Source organism: Cyrtonyx montezumae, unplaced genomic scaffold (assembly GCF_038088225.1).
Source record: "Cyrtonyx montezumae isolate F1298 unplaced genomic scaffold, pur_monq_1.0 scaffold_17, whole genome shotgun sequence".
NCBI lineage: Eukaryota > Metazoa > Chordata > Aves > Galliformes > Odontophoridae > Cyrtonyx > Cyrtonyx montezumae.
This window is the reverse complement of record NW_027071903.1, coordinates 1356565-1378841: the sequence shown is the minus strand read 5'-3', so window position 1 is coordinate 1378841 and position 22277 is coordinate 1356565. Positions and strand designations below refer to the sequence as shown.

General features: G+C 40.1%; 1 protein-coding gene across 2 annotated transcripts in view; it reads left to right on the top strand.

Moving 5' to 3' along the window:
* Positions 1-213: 213 nt before the first annotated feature.
* CDH13 (cadherin 13) overlaps positions 214-22277 on the top strand; it is a 427603-nt gene continuing 405539 nt past the window's right edge. For both annotated transcript variants that reach the window (XM_065733108.1, XM_065733107.1), the window contains exon 1: positions 214-332. In XM_065733108.1, the coding sequence (XP_065589180.1) occupies positions 288-332 (45 nt within the window). In that variant the 5' untranslated portion in view covers positions 214-287. The remainder of the gene's footprint in view (positions 333-22277) is intronic.

The following is a 22277-nucleotide window of genomic DNA, read 5'->3' as shown; positions in this document are numbered from 1 at the left end:
ACCAAAGCAAAATGCTTTCTTAAAGGTGCTGTGTTTGTGAGAGGTGCTTGCCCAATGTGTGTGATGCAAAATGGGGATGCTTTGTGAAGAAATCATCCTTGTAAAGCCATTGGTTCTGGTCATCAGACTCTATCCAATGCTTTAGTGATGATGCTGCTGATCTATTTGGGAAGTTGGCTGGCTCTCAAGGCAGAGTCTCTTCTCAAAGGCTGTTTCACAGTGAAAATATGCTCAGTGCAGCCGAGTGCATGAATGAAAAAGCCTCTGGTACGTTCTAGTCTGGCAAAATGCAGCACAAAACTCAACTTACTCTGTCCTTTCTGCTGTCCCAGGTAAGAAATGTGTGTTTTTTGTTCCTCTTCTTTCTCTTATGCATTTGGATTTGGAAGTATTTGTAATTCAGGTCTGATTTGTGTAATTATATATTGCTTGAATTACTGTTGAAAGATGCAAGATCCCTGCTGCAAGCCAGTTGCTAGGAATACAGTATCTCATAGTTGCCTGATTTACAATTACAAGAAATTTGCTGTATGATATATAGCGTTTTTTTGTTTCCTTTCAGGGAGGGGAGGGGGGGGATCTTTCAAGTGTCTCGGTAGCAGCTGCAGCAGCAATATTTTCTGTCATATCAAATGCTGCAACTTTGATTTGCCTCTTTCCTCTGTGGCTTTTGCCGGGTAGTGGGCAGACAGGCTGTTATGGGCAGCCCACTTTATTTATTGCTTTTTAAAAACGGGAGGGGAGAATGCAGAGGAAAAATAAAAACAGACCTTGCAAAAGGCTCCCTTCCGTACTCTCCCGATAGATGTGTATTACTGTTAATGACTTACTATGTAGCCTTTCTCTTACTAAATGCAATAGATCCCCCTCTGCCAGAAAGCAGAGGAAAAAACACGCAGCCTTAAAAACACAGAGCTGCTAAAGCCCCGCTGCTGCTGTCTGTCAAAGCAAAGGGTCTCGCAGGGCTTTGACTTCTCAGCACCTTCTGGTTGCTCTCTTTTTCTCTTGTTGCTGTTTCAGGGCTTACTTTTTGGAAGCTCTGGGGAGGTTGGATAATCCTTTGTTGTCCAGCATAAATGCTTCTTTCTTTCTTTTGTCTTAGGAGCTTTGTAAACTCTTGCATTTAGTGATGGTGGCACTGGCGCCCTGTGCTCTGAGATAAAAGTTAATTCCTTTTTGACTGCTGATCGAGTGGTTTTGTTAACCCTTGGGAATTTGGTAGATTTTAGTGTCAAAGTAGTGCTGGGACTCCGAGTCTGTGCACTTGTGCTCGTGCAACTGCAATCTCCAGAAAGAATTTAATTTGCTTCTTGAAAATAGAAGAATAAGGAGAGAATGGTGAATGCTGACTGTTGGGAGAGCTGTGCTGCTTGGAGGAGGCACACCAAGGGTGTGTATGTGTAAGAGAAGAGCAGTCGTGGGAACTATAGCATAAAGCCGTGAGTCTGGGTGGGCATATTTGGGTCCCGGCTGAGCCCGATTTGGAGGAAAGGCTCTGCTATGGGAAGCTGAAGCTGCGAGACAGTAGGGCACTCTGATCGGAGCTCGTGTGAGCAAGCACAGAGGCATTTGGGTGGGTTCAGGGTTACAGTCCTGCTTCAGTGAGTGCAATAAATGAAAGCAACTGCTTTTGGGCCATAGGCACAGTGCCTGAATGTAATGGAGAAGGATGAGTTTGAGGTGCTAGAGCAGCATGAGCAGGGAATGTATGTGGGGTTTATTGCAAGGCCTCCCCAGCAGCTGGGGCTGTGTGTGCATGCAGGGGGGATCCCCTGCATGCAATCTATTGCCTAGGGAGGGCTGAGAACCTCTGGCATGGGCTAGGAGTGTGCAAAAGGCTTCTGCAGAGAAGTTGGTAAAGTGGGCTGAAATCCAGGCTGGGCAGACTGCAGGGAAAGCAGAGCTGCCCATGGGTGGCAATGCTTGGGGAGCTGGGGGACAGGGGCACCTGCTGGTGGGGTAACCAGTGGGCATGCCAAGCTGGTGCCCCTGGTCTTGGGCTTGAGTTCTGCTTGATGAACTGCAGTTTGCTTGGTATTCTCTCTGACTTGTCTTCTTATTTTTCTTTTCCTTTCATTTTTCTTTAGCGCACTACTAAATTAATCTGCTTGAGTTTGGATTTTTTTTTTAAAGGTCCCTTGTAGGAAAATGTTTATGATAGAGAGGGGACAGACTTCTAAGACCTGGTGAACTGCACAGGCTGTGCTTTTATTTTTATTTTTTATTTTTAATACCAGTAACCACATGAAATTTGACAAAGTGCAGTACCCTTGCTTCTGGAAGCAGCTTAACTCTGCACTTCATTGATAACTTCTAGCAATACTTCAGAGTTGCTTTTCTTGCTAGGCTGAGGCAAGTCTGAGTACCCACAGGGCTGAGTTTGTGGAGCTTTAGCAGAGCTCTGTATTTATATGTTTAAACCACGCCCCACATTATTAGCATGTGCAGATCCATTTAGCAATGCCTACGCCTGATGATTTAACACACTTCCAAGTTCACTTTATGTATCGTGTCTAAGTGTAAATGAATTAAAGAATGAATTAGTTGTATTAAGTGTGTGTATGCAAATCTGTCCTCAGGAGTGAGGATGCTGAGTGTTGACAGGTTACAGTATGAAGTGAAACTGATGACATTCTAGATGAAGAAAAAAGGGAATTACTGAAATGCTGCTCAGCTTTTGTCTTTGACACACCGCATACACAACTTTCATGTGACAGGAAAAGTAAACAGAAGAATATGAGAAACAACATACTAAACACATGCAGCCATCTGGCTGTATTAGTAGTTGTAACAGATTTTGGGATTTCTCATAAGTTTTCTTGTGGTTTTTTTTCCTCCCTCAGTAGTAGCAATAATGATTGCTATAATACAATGCTAGTGGAACAAGAAAAGCTCAATTTTGATGAAATGATTTCTAAGCAATAGCAATCCAGTAATGCAGTGCTTTCCGTGGAAACAGAGGATTGGAAGAACTTCATCTCAAAGTAATGATAACAAAGTTTGCAGTGTATGAAAAAGTCTCGGAGATATCTGTTGAGATTTTGAGAGCATGAACTGAAAGTAATGGAGCATGAACTGAAAGTAATGGAATGTTTATGTGTTCCTGTTCTTCTGATGTATTTTTTTTTTAAATTGAAGGATTGTTTGTAAAACTTGTAACTTCTGGTCTGTGTGTTCTTAGTCTGCAATTAATTCAACTATATTTGTTAAACATACAAAACTTATCTTCTGAAGCCATGAAAGGATAAGGATGTTAATGGGGCATCCATTTTCCATACAAACATGCTTAACAGGATGCCTTGTTGATTAAAAATTGTATTAAACAGGTGGTTGATAAATATTTTCTTATTTTTCAAAGGGCTTAGCCAGCACTACTACTATCTGTTTATCTGTATTCACCAAGAGGAAAACTGAATATTAACCCAAGTAGAGGAGTAAGATATGTTTCACACCTTTAATTCATGTTCACTTTTGAAACTACAAAGCATATCTATAATATGCAGCTTTATTGATCTGAAGTTGACAATAAAAACAGAGTATACCCTGGGAGCTTGTGCAGTTCCCTATAAAATGTACAGTTAGCAGTAAATACCTGCAGATTTGTAAATCAATTGAATCAGGTTTTTTTTTACTGCTTTCCCTAAGGAATATTTTCTAAGGCCCATATAGATAATATTTATTTTTCTATGAAAGTTGTTCTGAGGTTTCTCTGCCTCGTGTTTTATGCAGATTGATGAATTCAACACAACATTTGTGAATGAAGCTGAGAGGAGGGGAAGAAAAGCCACTTCTGATGGCCTTAACAGTAACTGCAATGTTCTGCTGGGTTGTAATTAACTAACTGCATTGGGCAAAATGTGTAGATTTTACAAGATTGTCTTTATAGTGAATAGAGAAGATTAGTCCTAAAACTCTCCACAAATGCACAGACCACATTGCTGCATTCTTAAGCTTTCATTTTTTCAACTTTCTCCAGAAGAGGGCTCTATGTGCAGCTTGAAAGCTGACACAAAGGTTGTGAAAGCAAAGGAAATTTATCAGCTTCATGAGAAAAGAGCTCTTGCTCACAAAGTCTGTTGAAATAACATTAATGATTATGCTTAAATTCAGGCCAAATATTTCCGTGTTGTGTCTTATTGGTACTTATTTTAAGATTACTTATGATTTCAGAATTCTAGAGGAAAAGCATTTTGTATCTATTGTGCTGTATCTGAGCTTTTAAAAAGATAATTTTAGAAGCGTTAGTGAAACTCCATTGCCAATTGTTATGTAAAATTCTCTGGTATTGACGAGCATTCTGAGAACAGGCCATCTTTTATTGGGCTGCATAGTCAAAGATCTTCCTGTTAAGTATCTCATTCAGAAGATGGTGTCTCCCAGAGTACAGAACCATTACAACAATCATGCTCTACCATTTGTCAAATGGTGCCTTGGAATACCTGGTGAATTAGCCTGCTGATGGGCAACAGCTCTAACCATTTAAAGCTGTTCTTACACGGACCTGACCAGGCTCCTTACTGCTAAGCAAAAGGGATGTGCTATGACAGATAGGTGTAACTAGTCATAAAATTCTGTGTTATGGCATTACAATTAAACCCACATTTCTATGTACTACCGGATACACTGTTTTTCTATTCAAGAGGTAGTTCAGACTATATATTTTGTTTCTGATCGTCAAAAGTAGAAAAAAAAGTTATTCTGTTGTATGCGGTGTGTGCCATAATCCTCTGGAGGGTGTTGACTTCATTCTTAGTGACTTGTTAGAAATGCTCATTTCTTAGTACACAGGTATCTCAGCACTCTAGTGCAACAGGAGGTATCAGATCTAAGTAGATCGCACCTCTGGTGACTACTCAAGAAGACATTAAGTTCTGTCGTTCATTTTCTTCCCGTTAGTGACAAGATAAGTAGGCTTTTAAATGTTTATTTATATGTAGAGATGAGCTAGAAAACAGAGCTATTAATGTTGTTCTCTTCCTGCAATACTGCATGGAGGAACATCTCTTGACTTTATCTGCTGGGTTGCACTCACTGTGTGAAGGTTGTGGAATCGGACATCAGAGTTCCTGAACCAGCACAAGTCTTTTGGGAAGGAGAAGAGCTTTGTCTGGGACTTGAGACAGAAATCTGAGGCTCGTGAGTGGTGGTGGGGATTTGATCATTTCACAGAAATCGCTTCTTCCTTCCCTCTTTGACAGATACCAGCACCAAATCTACTTTTTTGTTCTATCCACTAATGTTCTAACCAATGAAGATCTGTGGAGACAAAAAGATGGTCTACCACGTATTCTGGGGAGGAGAGAGAAAGAGAAAGAGGGATGGACCATCCTCAGAAGATTAGGCGGGACACAGATCATACTTGTTCACTCTGAGTGATACCAGTGAGTTCTTGGTCACAGTTGTACGGTCACTCTGTGCCCTGCCCTAATCACTGCATGGCACTAGTCCTGAAAAGGAGACTTCTTCTGTTACTTTGCTTGTCCTGCAGCTAGTAGATACAAATCAGAAAAGCCAAAGAGGAGTGGAAAAATAAGATTTGCTTTATTAACCACTATTTCATTATTCAAAGGGCTTGGAAATTTGCCTGCTGCTTGTTTCAGAGTGGAACTGTGATGTGAACTGTATTCTCTGTCAGGTGGAAAAATCAGATTCTTTAAAATCCTGACTGTTTTCTATGTAGGGTAGTCATTCCAGTGCTAACTTATTCAATATTCTACTATGTTTTGCATCATTAATTTTCTTGGCTTAAAAAAAAAAAAAGGTTTGATGGATGTGGTTGGAACAGACTAAAATAAATATGAGCTATTAAGAGTGGGGTGGAGTGAATCTTTTCAGCACACAGCAGTCTATCAGTATCTCTAACCACTTGGAAAAGCTGATTAAAGTATTTAAATAACTACTGATATCTGTGAACATCCAAGTATGGATGTCTATTTTGATATCTTTAAGGTGTACTGCTTTTAGGGAGCTGAACATCTGCTTTCAAGCTTTTTAAAGTGTCTGAAATTTCAGCACTCATGTGCAGCTCTCTGGAATTATTAGGTTTCTAGAAAAGCTAATGTTTAACTTCCTGTTGGTAGTGAAAATATCTATTTCCAAAGACTTAGCAGACTGGTATGTCATGAAGAATAAATAATCTGTTTATTTGAAGGTTATGTGCTAAGAAGAATACAGGTGGAAAGTAGGTTTCTACAAGTTTAAAGAAATTTTTGGTGGATGAGTAGTTGGAACAGATGAACTTTGTGTGTAACAGGGACTTAAAATGCTGAAAACCACAGTTTCTAGGCCATTAAGTTGTCACAGCACTTTTAATATGGCTGTATGCAAAGAAAAACTTATAAAGATGGAGCAAATTACAGGTTTACATCTTCAATTTAGGATATAAGATATGCCTACTTGCTAATATCTATACTGTATCTGTAAGATTTTTCCAGCTATTATTATTTGTGTCCTGAAAACTAATGTTGAAGGTTAGTCCTTGTTTTTACTCTTGAGCTTTGTAGCAAGTGCTCCTTATCTGCTCCAATGCAAAGTCAGCAAGCTTAGCTGGAAACGTGGGGGGAGGAGTATTGATGCTGTACATTAATGGCAGTCTGCCACACGGACTGAAAGAACAAATATCTGTGGCAGAGGTAGAGGGAGGATGGATAACTTCTCGTGCAGTTTCAATTCAATCCACAAAATCGTTGTTAGCACACAGAGTTTTGTTTCAATCACTATGGAGGAAAAGGTATTTTAGAACATACTTAACACACTGATAATTGGCTCGTCTGCTTTATAGGCAATCAATTTCTTTACATTATCTTGGCATAACTTGGAATTGTAAGAAGGCTTTCTGTTCAAAGGGTTTTTAAATAAGGTCTCTCTGAGCAGAATCAAATGTTGGGGATTTTGAACCCATTTGGAATTGAATAAACGCTGGTGGCCTTCTCTGTAGCCACTATAAAAGGGAAGAAATGAACTGCTATAAATTCATTTTCTTAATTTAAGATGGTCTTTAAAATGTAATAGGTGCACTTCAACTTTGAGTCAATAATTGGTAACTGCTTGAGATACGGAGGAGGTCCTGGGAGCAGTGTTCCAAAAATCTTGAATTATTCCCTGAATAAACTTGCTGGCTTTGAGTTCTCCTACTTCCAAATAAGGTATTGTACATTTCTCTTGAGACAGTCCTATGTTTTCCCTGGGGAACCACCTTTTATCAAACAACTAACGGCCATATCAGAATGGGAGAGCTGAACAGAATACTCCTCTACAGCTGACAAAGCAGGAAATCTAGAGCATCTGGTACTTCTCTCTCTAAGTGAGAGGAAACAGAATTAGCCATCAGAATCGGATGGGCATTTCCCTCCCCATTAAACCCATTGTTTCTGAGCTCTGTCGGAGGAAGCTGAGCAACTCCAACCATGCTGTGTGGCAGGAATGGTTATCTCAGCTCCAGGTTGGAGTTGTTTTGTAGCTAGATAACTGGCCAAATTAAAAGGTGTTCAGCTTGTCCTTCTGCCAAGATATGATAACTAGCTTTGCAAGTGCCAGGAAGTCCTGGATATTATCTGTCATTCTTATCTGGGTGAAATGCAAAATAAGAAACCTGTGAGCACAGAAAAATGGGAATGAAATTAAAATAGAACTGTACATAGAACTCAGTTTCTGAGTATTTATATTAGTATGCTATCTGAGGATGGTATTTGGTGTCAGCTAAGTGGTTTTATTCTTTGTGAAAATGTCTTGCTGTCATAATTCATGATCTGATTGAACTAACCGGACTATGAACTCCATTAATCTTGGCTTATGAATATCGATAATCCTGTTAATTTACTAATACAAAACTCTGATCTGAATACCAAAGCAGCTGGATCACACTCAGTCATCGTAATATCATTGCAGGATATATTATTCAATGGGACAAAGACATAACGATGGTCCTCAGAGCCCAGCAGTAATGGGAAGTACACCTTTATACATCCATGTAAGCCGCTGTTCTGAAATAGATTAGGGTGTGACATTTGCTTCTATTTACAGAATCATTATTTTCTTCTGATCTTTTAAATTAAAAGATGTCATTTAGAAATGATCAAGCAGAATGCAGTCTCCAGTTTTAAATGTCATTAGCATTTGTTCCTAATTGTTGTATCTTCGCGGTGTGGTTATCGCTGCAGAAATGCAGCATTCTCTGCACTGGGAATACTGATCACTGCAATCTGGCAAACAGCTTTTTAGATGATGATTTCAGACACAACACACCACTGGAAAATAAGGTTGCTGGGAATAAAGCATGGAATACTACATTCTGTGGAAATTACTGCTTGCAGATCTCTTAGCTTCAGTGTTGAGTTTGCCATAGCAAAATAGTGTTGTGCCCAATAACACAGGAACAGGTCTTCTGCAGGCACGGATTGATGGCACTGCCCTGCTTTGCATCATCCAGGTGAAGGATGGTTAGTATTGATACCATGTGCATTTCTACTGTCTTTGTATTGGAAGCTTACATGGCTCCTATTAATGTTATATCTGAGCACCCTGCAAACAGTAATGAATTTATCCTTGCTTCCCTAAAATAAATGTTGAGTTATGACAGGAACATTATTCTGAAATGGGAGACATCCTCCAACATCTGCCTGTTCCAATGACTTTAGTTCTATTATCTTAGTTGAGTAATGATGCAGGCTGCTGTCATTTTTGCTGCTGGTGTTGATTCAGAAGTGACAGTTCATTGTGCTATCGAAAGATTAATTCTGATTGGAGGGAGCCCAGAATAAATTCAGTCTTTAGGCCAATCAGAAACTGGTGTTCATGATATTATTTTAATAACCCTGCTCAACTCTCAAGAATATAATTAGTTATGATTTGCCAAAGAACTGTCTATCTCTATACAGCTTATATTTTTGCATACAGAGGAACTATAAAAAGAAAGTGTTTAGCTAACCATAACTGCACAGAGTTGTTCTTGGTGTAAGGAAAATATGTACTTGCTTATCACTAGGGCTTACATGATGGCTGCTGGCAAAACCCTCTACTGGAACACGAAGGGGATGGGGCTGACAGTGCTACAAATTCACAGTGTTTGGGGTCAGTAGAGTTTGGGTAGATGGCAGATAATACACATATAGCTGTGCTTCTAATGTGTGAGTATGGGGAAAGTGTCAGACATTTCCACCCCAATGTGAGACATAGTCTCACTGGCAGAGTATTTTCCACCTCAGTTATGTCTGTTCCAATCTGATATGGTATCATCATGATATCACTATGATATCATGGGAACGTTGTAATGATAGTGTCATTGTCTTTCCTTCCTTCTACATACTGGAGTGGAATAGCTCCCAGAAGTCTATGCTGCTCTTGTAGGTGATGAGCTGCCTGGTCATATCTATTCCAATTCTATGCCTACCTGGAAGTGGGATGTTGCTGTTCTAAAGTCTCACTGTTTTTTTTGATTGAGGGGATTTGATTTCCACTTTTTCTTGCAAGCCCAAAATATGAGAAACTGTAGACTTGTTTGGGCAATTAAAAGCTGTTCTGTCCTGACTCTGTGGAAAATGACCACTTCCTGTTTGATAACATCCCTCTTGAAGTAAGGATTCAATCATTTGCTTTTGAAGAAAGTAATTTTCAAAGCATTTGTTCTTGCGAGAGCCAAAAGCATACAAAGCAAAGAACCTGTTTCTTATTACTGTGTGTGGGAACTAAACATTGATTATGGGTGGCTGAAGGAATATGGCTAAAATAGAAACCAACTTGGTTGTCTGCCAGAACTTGAACCTGAACAAAGCTGCTTTTCAAACTTATTCTTAACTTCTGGTTTCAGTATGAGAAAGAAAAAGTGATCATGCACAGCATGAGCAGTTCTCTCTGCCTCACCTCCAGGCTGGCTGGAAGCACCAGTACACCTGTAATTTCCTTCTTTGATTACTTTTCTCTGTTCCACTTTGTCTGCTCCAAAAAATATCAGGTACTCTGACTGCTTTTTGTTTTTCTGTTTTCAATTTTTTTTTTTCTAGAACTTCTGGTGATAGGAGAAAGTGATCAATTAAAGGATGAATAATTTACATGATATTGTTTGGAAACTCATTTCTTTTTCTTCCTTTCTTCCTTTCTTCCTTTCTTCCTTTCTTCCTTTCTTCCTTTCTTCCTTTCTTCCTTTCTTCCTTTCTTCCTTTCTTCCTTTCTTCCTTTCTTCCTTTCTTCCTTTCTTCCTTTCTTCCTTTCTTCCTTTATTTTTCTTCCTTTCTTCCTGCTATGGTAAACACCTCTAGATGTTTTTTTTCTTTTGGTGATAGATCAGAAGATGTTGGGTTTCCCTACACCGTAGGAAAACATGTAACTAAGCTAAGTCACATTCCTTTAGCATCTTAAATAGGTTCTGCTTTTTTTTTTTTTTTTTTTTTTTTCACTGGATAAACTTCAGATTGCTTAGCATTAAACTGTAATCTTTCACTGATGTAGGTAGGTAGGAAACTGTAAGCACTATACTGTCAGTAGTTGTGTACTAACCTCATACATTTCTTGGTAAGTTCAGATACACTAAACAAACAAAAAATCCCCTAATGTGTTCCCACTGAATACTGCCACCTATGCACTGTCTGGGCCACAGATTTTAAACCTCTCCTTTCTCTAAGGCAGTCTAGTTCTAGCTGCACTTCACTGTTGGAGGCAAGTCTTTAATTTACCTGCCCTGGTAATGGTTTTAAGCTGCTGATCTCTTAAAGAGCCAGAAGTGCTGGGTTGTTTTGTAGTAATAACCTTGCTGACATAGCTGCTGAATTTCTCGCCCCATTCCTTGGCTGGCAGAAGAATATGAGAACAAAGATCAAACGTTAACACTCCATCTGGAAGAGAAAACAAAAGACGGGTAAAGGAGGGATGGGGGAAGGATGTCACATCGTTAACAGACGTTCTGGAATAGAGAGTGCATCATCCAATCTGACTCCGGGTTTAAATAAAGACATGGAAATTCAGTAATCTTACATGTTAGTTGAGGCTGACGCTTGTATTCTGAGCTTTTGCTTCTATCTGTTGTCAACATCAAGAAACAGTGGTACTGGTGCTTTCTTTTAGGCACCTTTGTTGTATATATTACATGCTCATTTACGAGAGGCAGGAAATCTAATCCCTTGTTAACTCTGCATCTTCTCCCTGGCTTGGAGCATTCATTAGCTCACAGAATTCATCTCTTCTACATTTTATCTTTTGGTGGGACTTCTTTAGTTTTGTTTGCTATATGCTTTGTCTTAATGGGCAATATTTTTTTCTGCTTGTTTAGTATTGTTGTGTTCATGATCGTTAAATGCATTCTACTGATTTTCTGAGAAACTTTTTACAAGTATAGGAGAAATGAAACCTAGGCAATATCTCCCTTAATTGACTACTTGGATGGGGAGGGACTAGGAAAGGAAAGAGGAGCAAAACAAGAAGGGTTGAGGTATGAGGCTAAAGCAGCATTCACTGCAGGATAGCCTTGGAGTTTCTCCTTAAACTGTTCGTATGTCACTTCTAGCAATCTGAAAAGATTTTATGTGTACTAGGTCACTTCCCATGTGTCACATGTAACACAAGCATACTTTCTAACTGCATACCAATTGAACTAAATATGTTCCAGAGAAAATGAAGAAGAGGGCTTGGGAGAGTTCAGCTTTTATGGTTTTCTGGCAATAAATATGAGGAGAGCCAGTTCCCAGAAAAAGTCGAGTAGGCAATGTCTTGCTGTAATGAGGATTACAGAAGAGTAATTGTGAGTGAGAAGGACTCCAGTGTTCTGTGGGACAGGCTTAGATGTCATGTGATTTTATCCTTCTCCACCCTTCCCTCACCTTTGTTAATATCATTTTGCAGATCTGTCCCATTTTACATATCTTCTGACATCTTTTGGAGGTCAACTGAAGAGCAAAGATTAAAGAAAGCATGACTCCAGGCACGTTTGCTAACTAGCCATTAGATTTCTGCATGTTATTTTGTCCTTAAACTGGAACAACTTTCCCCTGACAGCTGAGCATGCAATTCATGGACAATGGGTCTGCTTCTGACATTGCATTTCCGTGGTGTTTGCGTGACTCATGATTCATATGGAGTGTAAGAGAACACAGAGTGTAAATGCATTTGACATTTTAAAATGCTGGAAATTATAGGGGGAAAAAAGTTACTCAACACACGTGCAAGAAAAACTACAAAGACTGTAAGCGAACTAATGTTCTTACTCCTGCTTGGCAGCCTTGGTAGCACAGGGCTTCTGGAACTGAGAACTATTGCACAGGACAGTGTGAGTTAACCTGGCAAGCTGCTGGAGTTCAAGTCAACTCAGATTTTCTCTAGTTCAGTGACTGGCCTGTAGTTCAGGTCTGCTGCATCCCAAAAATCTTTACTGTTTGATGCCTGTGTAAGCACTGTGCTGGTCAAGTGTAAGGTATCACTGCAACTGTCATTTTATATCAGTGGTACCAATACAGAAATAAGACTTGTGTAGCCATGGAGAGGTTCCTCCATGTTCTCCAGACTGAAGTTGTCTGGGTTGCACAGTCAGAAGTGGTCCAGGGCCCTGACTTATTGAGCTGTGTGGCTGGGAGCTGTGTGTTGCTCCCGAGCTAGCTGCCACCATTGCTTAGCTTGGGTGCTGCCTCCCCTTCATACCCCTCTGAGCAGCTTTAAAAAGCAAATAATTCCATGGGTCCTGTATAGTGTCAATATCTCTGCCCAGTTAGTGGTGTAGAGGATTCCCAGCAGGGCTCTGCCTTGCCCTGAGCTAACCCCTCCTGGAAGGAGTGGGTTTTTTAAAATAGCATAGTGACTGAGTCAGGGACATGCCAGGCCTGTTATGCTGCTGCTCCTCACTCTGTGACTGCTGCTGAGGAATGTGTGGGGTTCTCAATATGGCTCAAAATACGATGGGAACAGAAGATTCTCCCTCCTCTTCCTCATAAAACTGTTGCTGATTTGTGAGCACATTCCTTTGCTTTAAAAGCAGAGGAAGTACGCGCAGTACATCTTTTCCAGCCTGTAAGCAAGAGGCATACACAGTGAGCAGAGCTTTGTGCCAGGCTCTGGGGGTGGGGACGGGTTTTAGTCTAAGAGAGAAGGGTACATTTTTTTCTTAAGCCTCTTTGAGGGAGGGAGAGAAGGCCATGCAGCAACTGGGGTAGAGGATGCATCTCCAGTATAGTGTTTCTACACCTACGTTTGAGACTGGTGTACTAGAATTAGGATATCTTTCTAGGGTCAGAAGCTGGTTAAACGGAAGCAATTGAAATTGGTTAAATGGAAATCCTTCTGATTTATTTGTAATACCCTTCTGCCTCACATATACTGGTCAAGCCTGGTGAAGTAGGGAAAACATTTTTTGCTTTTCATCACACTTTCTTATTTCCTGGTTCACTGTGAAGTTGCTTTCTGTGGGTGTAGTTACATGATTTTTTTTAAATAACAAATCATGAACAATCCACTTATATAACCAGCATGTCTTTTAATTTGCCCTTCTTTCATATATTGTTGTGAATCAGTGAACTATCTGATCAGCTAGCTTTGTTTGCACCTGTATACAAATCTCTGTTTTTGTTCAGTGCTACTGGCAACACCTTTTGCTGAAAGGGAAGCAGGAGAGTGTGACTACAGTCTAGTGGGTAGAGAGCATCCTTCAAGCAAGGAGTCTCTTGGTATTTATTCATAGTAACTCTTCGTTGTAAATACGTAATTATGCTCTGGATAACCACTACAACATCAAACTTGCCATCTTTTTGCAGATAGAACTGCTGCTTTCAAAGCTGTGCTTCTTTTTGCTTAGTGTCTTCCTGACTCAAGGCAACTTACTTTTAACAGCCCAACTTTGGCTAGACATATGCAGGGCAGGGAGCTTTCTTAAGAGACAGCTGTGGCTTAAGCTGGGAGTCTTAAGCTTTGGCTTCCCTCTTGCCCAGCAGTGTCTCTGTGAACTTTGTTTTTCAGAGCTTCTCCAGTCTGTACTGCTTCACCAGGAATCTGGACTGTAAAACAGTGCCTTTCCCACCAGCTGTGAGCATATGGTAGCCCCTTGGCTTGAGTAGAAATTTAGAGTCCACCTTGCCCCAGTATCAAATATAGCATAAATCTTACTAATGAGGTTTCCAGGCAGCTGTTATCTAAGCTATGAATGTGGCTGCATGACAGAAGTGATTTCTGATTGTGGTGCTTATCCCTGAAGCATGAACACAAACAGACTCAGAGGAGGGCTTGTGTTGCTCCATCCCTAGCCTTGTTTCCATGTGGATCAAGCTGCTGCTTGCCTTGTGGTGCTGGCTGGTGCCCTGGGGGGTTAGAACACACTTGTGGATCCAGAGGAGGTGGCCATGGAAGAGGTAACTGTGCTCACAGCACTTGAAGCTTTGTTTTTTTTTTTTTCTCTTAACAGCCTCTTCCTTCTTGAGCATCTTGATTTCAAGTGTCTGTTGAAGCACTGTAAACAGATTTCCTTCAGTTCTGCGGCGCTACATGCTGTGTTGCAATACATTTTGTCTACTTTAAAGCTGTTAGTGATTCATTAGTTTACAGTTCCAAAAACCAATTCCAAAGGGATCACTCATCTCCCAAGAGTGGTGAAGGTATTTTCGGGATGGCTACACAGAGCTATGGCAATGTTTTTGAATTTTGCCTGGTGCAGATCATGTGGCAGTGATACCACCAAAGGCTGCCAGTTCAATGGAGGATTGCACACACATTCCATGGGTGGGAAACTGCAATATTATTAGACACGGCTAATAATAGTTCCTCTTAACTACTGAAATGTCAGAATGGTCTTGTAAGTGCACTTTGGAAAGTGTTAACCCTTTGTTTGCTGCCTGTAGCAGTCCCTAACAACTCTAACATTAAACTATGTCTGTAAAACAAAAAGGAAACATACTCAAAACTGAAAGTCTTCACATATATCTCTCTGTGAGTGGACTAGTGTGGAGATCTAGGGTTGCAGCATCAGCCTGGGGACCTGTGGCTGTCATGTGTTTGTATAATGATTAGAAAGATAAGCTGCTGCTATCCAGGGGTTTGTAAGGCCTAATGAGCATGCCTCTGCCTAGTTTTCTCTATTTGCAAAGGGCTTTGAATCCTAATAGTAAGATGCCTCTCTAGAGTAGAGTTTAAAATAAAGGGTGTGCCAAGATGGCCAGCTACCATCTGTCAGACCCTCCTGGAATGAGGTCTGCAGTGCTTCCAGAGTTATGAGTAAATCTGCCAGGCTGATTGCTCCAGTGCTTGGTCTGGTGGCAGGGAACAACAACTCTGCTTTGCAGGGAACTTCACACAAGTTTTCAGTTGCTTTGTAAACCATGGGAAACCAAAAGTAACTGAAGTCACTAAATGCTCTGTGAAACCAAGTTAATGCTCTTTCTTACAATAGACATTTATTTCATTTTGCTGTCTAGCACATCCAGCCAGTACCAGCAGTGTGTTTCCAGCTGCAGGATTTACTGTAAGATTTTTATGGACTGCTGGAGGCCAATCAGAAAGGGATTTTAATATCTTGGCTCCAGAGGGACAGAAGCAGATAAATGAAAAACTGCAAAAAAAAGTCCTTAGTCAAAAGGTGCTAGCATTTAGAAGAGTTAGAAATTAAGCCATGAGCTTTTCTGTCCTTTTGAGGATATAACTAAGAGCATAACTTGGAGTTGGATGAGCTGAGATTCGAGAGCTGCTGGACACTGTTCTCCTCTGCTGGCTTGCTTACCAGTGAGGTGCTTGCATCTTGTGAAATCTGAGCTGCATGGGATTTGCATGAAGACAGGCCCTGAGGTGGATTGCAGTGCAAATACAAGGAAAAGACAGGACCTATGCTGGGACTGCCTCTTCTAAATGCATGTCATAGCTATTTCTTATAGCTAAGCATACCTAGTGGATGAATCAAGGCAGAACTGCACTTCTGGCTGCTAGGAGCAACGTAAGGAAGGGACCTCCCTTTCTTTAGGCCACTGTACACTAACTTTTGTTTTCTCACCTTCTTTGTGAAGTTAGTTTATTAAAAGGGAAGGTTACTCCTTCCCTTTCATGGAAAGGATAAACTTCAAGTACCAAGCAACAGAAATATCTCGTGCAGTCCTATAGGAAGCCCTTAACAAAAGAGGCAGCTGTGGACTGGAATCCCCATATCACCTGTCCGTGCTCATTGTCCCTGGTACTGAGAGCCCACAGTGGCATGCCCTGTTGGGGGGAAAGCCCTGCACTATTTCCACTTACTAGAACTGCTAAAACTTAATTGCAGTAAATAGATTGGTTTTATTTTATTTTTAAATTAAGACACATCTACTTCATTTCTGCAGCATATCTTACTGTTGGCATTTAATCCTTGCTTTAAAGATAGGTTGCAGTCATCTTGTGACAATGAAGATGTATTTTTAGCATGCTTGGGGAATTATGGTTAACAGAATGACTTCACCCGAAGGGGAAGCTTTGCTGTTATCATTTTCTTCTTGTTCAATAATCTGAAATACATTGTTGACATCCACGCTGTACTGAAAGTAAAATAACACGGAGATCAATGTGTTTTGAAGAATATTTTCCTTCTTCCTGTCTAGTTTTGTCTTGTCTTTTTCTTTTATTTCTTTGGGAACACTCAGTCATTTTCTTTGCTTGACAACTTAAATTAAAAGCTTGTAAGCTTCTAAAGTGAGTCGCACGATTACAAATCTGAGAAGAAAAGCAGAAAAGATTTCTCATGTTACAAGTTCTCTTGTTTCTCCTACACTTACTATGCCCTATACCCACTGCTCACCAAATTATGATCATCAGACACTGAAAAATATTTTATATGGCAATCAGTGTGAGACCTGGCAGGTGGGCTGCTGGATCCTCTCTGAGCTGCTCTTTATGGTTGCTGGATAGGTCCCATCTTGCACAGGCTCACAAAAGTCATCAGGCTTTCTTCCCTTTTAAGGTTACCCTCCTTTGTCACCTTCATAGGCGTTAATGAGCAAAGGCATTTGGGAACTGTGGAACAAAAATGTAGGTGTTCTTAGCAATACATCGTAGAGCAACTCAGTGGCACATGTGGCAATTGCTGGATGTGTGTTTCTGTCATGTTTTAAACTTCTTGAAAGAATGAGGTCCCTGTGCTCTCCATGCACTGCCTGCAGCGAGATGTGATCAAAGGAACGAGTGGAGGTGGTCTGCTAGAAATGCTTTTCTCCTTCTACACAAAGGAACAAATTACTACAGTTTTCTCCTTCTCCAGAACTTGTTCACCTACCTGCTTCTGAGCTCAGTCAACAACCATCTCACTGAAGTAGTGGGGCAGAGACGAAATTCTCTTCTCTCCTGCAGCTCAAGGTACTACACAAGTCACTCTTGGCTGCAGTTCACTGTTTCCCTCTGAGCTGGTCTGAGGAGGAACAGGTGGGAAGTGTTGGCTGCCCAAACTTCCCTCCATGAACAGGCTGGTGGTGTCCTTTCTGCATACAGCATCCTGTGCAGCCTTGAAATGTACAATAATAATTTAGTGTTCGTAGGGAAATATTAACTAGAAGTCATGCATCAAATAATTTGCTGCTGAATACTGCAAATGGATTTTGTTTATAGCAAGTTTCAAAGCAGAGGTTAAAGCTAACAGCTAAGAATTAGTTATTTGAATAATCTATCTGACTTCTGTATGTGAAACATTCAGTAAGAAACAAGGTAATATTGGCCGAGATGAGGGTTAAACATATAAATAGGAATTTACATTTATGGCAGTCATATGCGTATATTAGATTAATACTAACATTTTTTTTTCTTAGGCTTTTTATATTTAGAGGAATGCAGCTTTTAAATTGCTTGATATTTAAAGTCTTGCACTGCTTTACAAAATTTGTCATCCTTTTACCATTGTACTTGAGAGTGATAATTCTGGAATTTTTAGAAACATGAGATATGTATCAGTCAGGTATCAGTAGCAGATAAGCATTTTGCTTATTTTCTGCTTCTAATATTTATGGTATCAACAGAAGATAGAAATCAGGTTTTCTTTCTCTGAGGAGTCCTTACAATTCAATTAAGCTGACGTTTTGTATACAAAACTGATTTGGAGGAGGGTAAGCCTCCCCAGGCTTTTAGGGAATATACATGTCTAAATGCCCTTGCTATTTGCATAACTGATTGTTGAAGGCTGTAAACCTATTTACAATACTATTTGAGCACTAAAACCATCCTCAGCAGTAGTAAAATGCATTCAGAAGAAATAAATAGAGAACACTTCTTGTGCAGTGTCTGCTCTCAAGGACAAACAGCCTAATCAGGTGCCCTGTACACGATTGCATTTCTGCTTACTAAGGCACCACAAATTGCAGCGTTCCAATCTGAGTTGTGGAATTTGTAAGATGATGGTGGAGAAGGATCTTATGGTTGAGAGGTAAAATGGAATGGGAAGGTACTCCAGTTATGTGAATGCTGTGTGCATCTGTATGTGTTTGCGTATAGATAATGTATGTGAAGGCGTCTGAATATTGCTTGTAGGATCATACATGTAATGTTGGTCAGGAAAAATAGAATCATGAAAGGTGAATGTTGTGGCTATTGCCATACTGCAGTGACTTCTCTTCATCCTAACAGTAATAACTTTTTTCCTCTTAACTTATGCCTTAAGATTGTAGTTCACTTCAAGTTCCACTGAGTGAAGTCTTAGATCTTCATATAAAATCCAGTCAGATGATGGGATGACTTTGTTCTTACATTTTGAACTTGTCTATGCCTGAACACAAACTCTCATACCTGGTGTGAAAGCAAGTGCTCAAATAAATCATTTTGAGGAGCAAGGATGGTGCCTTTCTGTACCTTCAAGGCAGCATAAGCCAGTCATGTAGTAGACTTGTAAGAAATTAGTTAACATAAACTCACAATGAAAGTGTTTGTAAGGAAAAGGCAACAGCAAACCAGGTATGTGCATATAGCAGTTTGAAGGATTGGTCTATGAGGGGTTTGAATAGACTCACCAGGGCTGGTAGCTTTTAAAATGCCTGGTTGCTCTCTTAAAGAGCATTGTTTTACCATGTGGGTTCCTCCCTTCCCTACAATTCTAGCAGATTGTATCTGATAATCTTCTTCACAAGTGTTTCCTGTTTGCACGTGCAGGTTTACAGAGGGAGTTCTTGTTTGAACAGGCATAAATCATGGACATGAGAGTCAACAGTATTTGGCCCACGCCAACCATAGCAAGTGTATCTTCAAGATTTTTTGGGAATATTTGTACCCAAGGGACTATGGATCAGAAATTTATACAGACTGAAACGGAAGTGTTAAAATATTTACAGACCTTAGAGATGCATCAGATACAAATGCCTGCAGAGCAGCTTAGAGAAGACCTCAGAGTGGTGTCTTCACTTCCCCTGCATTGAGCTGTCATAGTGGAGACTTGCAGATAGAGGAGGAAACAGAATGCAGTTCCTTTTCCCCCTGTTTAAATACAGTGACATGTCCTAATTTAGACCTAATTTTCATTCCTGTAACATTACTTGTAATAACATCTAAAGTCCTCAGAATTAATTCGACTGGAAAAATTCCAGAAGGACTTTCAATTTTTCTCATTAAAAACATTATAGATGTCTTAATTAGGCTCTGTTATTAATGGTAATATTACTCAATTTAGAACTACACACTTAAGATGTGGTTACCTCTAGCGTGATTAGTCAGAGAAGCTCTGCTACGCAAGGATGCACACTAGAATTTTGAACAGTGAAATATTTAGAGCCAGATGCTCAGCTGTGTAAATTGTGTGGCTACTGCAAGCTCAGAGGAACTAAGCTGGGAGCTTTAACTGTGAGTTAGATATCTAAGTTGATAAATAATGCCTTCTGGCTGATCTCCCTCATCCTTTCTCCTTTTCTTTTCTGGCATTTGCTCATTTTTTCCTCTCCAAATTGTGTACTTTGTGTACAAGATATTTATGCAGTAGTGCACGCACACTTAAGTATAAACTGTTTAACTGCTGGAGTTAAACTGGAGCCTCTGTTCACTTGTGTTTCTTTTTCCTCACATTGTTCCATGGGTGCTCTCACAAGCATCGAGTTGAGTTGAGTTGATTTGCTTTACTTGATGAGAATCTTCTGCTGCTACGTGCTAGGATAGCATTAGGTAGAATATTTAATTTCATAGACAAGGTTCAGGTTTATGCAAACCCTTAAAGTAATCTGTGGATCAATTTAATGTGTGTATTTTCCTGTTAGAAAATTGAAAGGAGCTATTTAGATTTGCTGTATTTGTGCATGGCTTCATTAATGCAGAAGAATCCACGACAATTTTTCAGTTCTGTAATTAGTGGTTGTCATTCCTGTTTGATGTTACTCCTGTTTATTGCAGTGGTGGGTGGGAGAGGATGTCTGCTGGACTGACTATCGTGCGCTGCCCTGCAACTTCAGCTTGGGGAGCTTGAACAGTATGCAGTTTATGTTCATCCTCAGCATATAGCACTTCATATATTAAAAACAAACAAACAAACAAACAAAAACCAAAACAGCAACAAAAAACAACCCTCTGCTCCTCCCATCAGCACGAAGCAAAAGAAACCCCCACCCCTCGACAACAAATGTTGCAGCCTTATAAGCCATTTGGAAAGTCAGGTGACTAAATGCAATTGAATGCTGTATTTCAAACATCTGTATGCTCTGTCAGTTAATCGTCCCAATGTTTAGATTCAGAGCACTTTCAATGCATAAAATGTCACCTTATCTGTGTGCGAGCTCATCTGTGTGGCAGAAGAAGACTATCCTGACTTGAACTGTCTGGATCCCAGGCTTGTGTCCTCCTGCAGGTAGTTTAACCATGAAATGAACACTCACTCCGCATTCAGGTTAAGATGGACAGATGTGCATGAGGCTGTTAGAGCAAAAGGCATCTGGCTGTATAATTATTGTATGGGATAGTACTGAAATCTCAGAATGGTACAGACATTTGCATCTGTTCACTGATGTGTACAATGACGAGCTATTTGGGGTAGTGGGGTGGTGAAGCTTAAAAGGAACGTAATGGCTTTTCCTTTAATAAATCATTTGACTATAGCAGTGTCATCTTTTATTAGCTTGTAATTTTGTAAAAGTTAAAATTGAGCATAATGTTGCATATAATTCTAGAACATCTGGTAGCAATATCTAGTAGCATCTGCTTAGTACCTGAAATATAAACAAAACATGATTTTACCCATAGTTGTCACAGTTAATTTTCCTGGAAGTACTGGCTCTGTAGGTGCACTAGGAAATAGGCCTGGTCAGAAGAAATGTTGAATTGAAGACTGGAAACAGTTCAAAACTTGAGTAAACCAAAGAAGTGAATAACATCTGTCGGATTAGGAGAAGTGGTATATTTATATTTGAAAATAAAATAAAATAAAAAAGTTACTGAAATAAAATGAGAAGTTTAGAATAGTTCCTAAAACAAATTATAGTCCTTCAGTACACTAATGCTTTGGTACTGATGTGCATGTAATTAACACAGTCTTAGCAAATCACAAAACTTCTTGTCATTTCCTACTTCTATATGGGAAATTTTCCAGCACTTTGAATGCATTGATGTGCATATAATTACATTTCTGTTCCTTGAGCACCAGAAGAAAAACAATAAACAAAAAATCGAAAACAAGATAAAAATGAGGTGACAACAGTATTTTTCTCCTCAGCCATACGCTTCTTTCACTGACCTGTTCTAATTTGATGATGCAGCCTACACATTTCCTTTGAATTTCATGTGGGCTGTGCAGCAAACACAGAAACTGTGCCTTTGAGTTGCTGAGGTTTGACTTGCAACAACCTGTAATACCACGCAGGCACCCATTCTCAAGTTTTGCTCTCAGGCTTTCTCTTTCAGTCCCAGGGCACCAGATAGATTTCATCACTGAGGGTGAGAAGATGATGTAGCATCAGCTGTACCTGCCCAGGCTTCCCTAGACGTGAAGATTTCACTGTTTTTGACAGGAGTATTACACATTCTGGGGTACTGCAGTCATCCCTAGCAATAGGAACAGTAGCTTATGGCAGAGCTGGGTGCACACAATGAAGTACCTGTGCGTTCACTAGGTCTTTATAAACTGTTCCTTTTAAATTTGCTTCTGTGAGGAGTAGAAATGTTAGTGAAATAACCTGACTTGTAGCAGATCCTGGCCATTCCAGAGTCAATGATGGAATTTATACAGCTGCAGAGTCAGATCTCAGAAGTATTGCAGGGCACTGAACAAGCATGTGTGGCATTCACATCCTTTCTGCACCTCCTCACTGATTCCTCCGGGGTGAGAATTCCATTTAGGGCACCAATATTCTAGCAATCCATTTATCCACTGGTGTTTAAGCTGTGCCTGTACTGAAAGATATCAC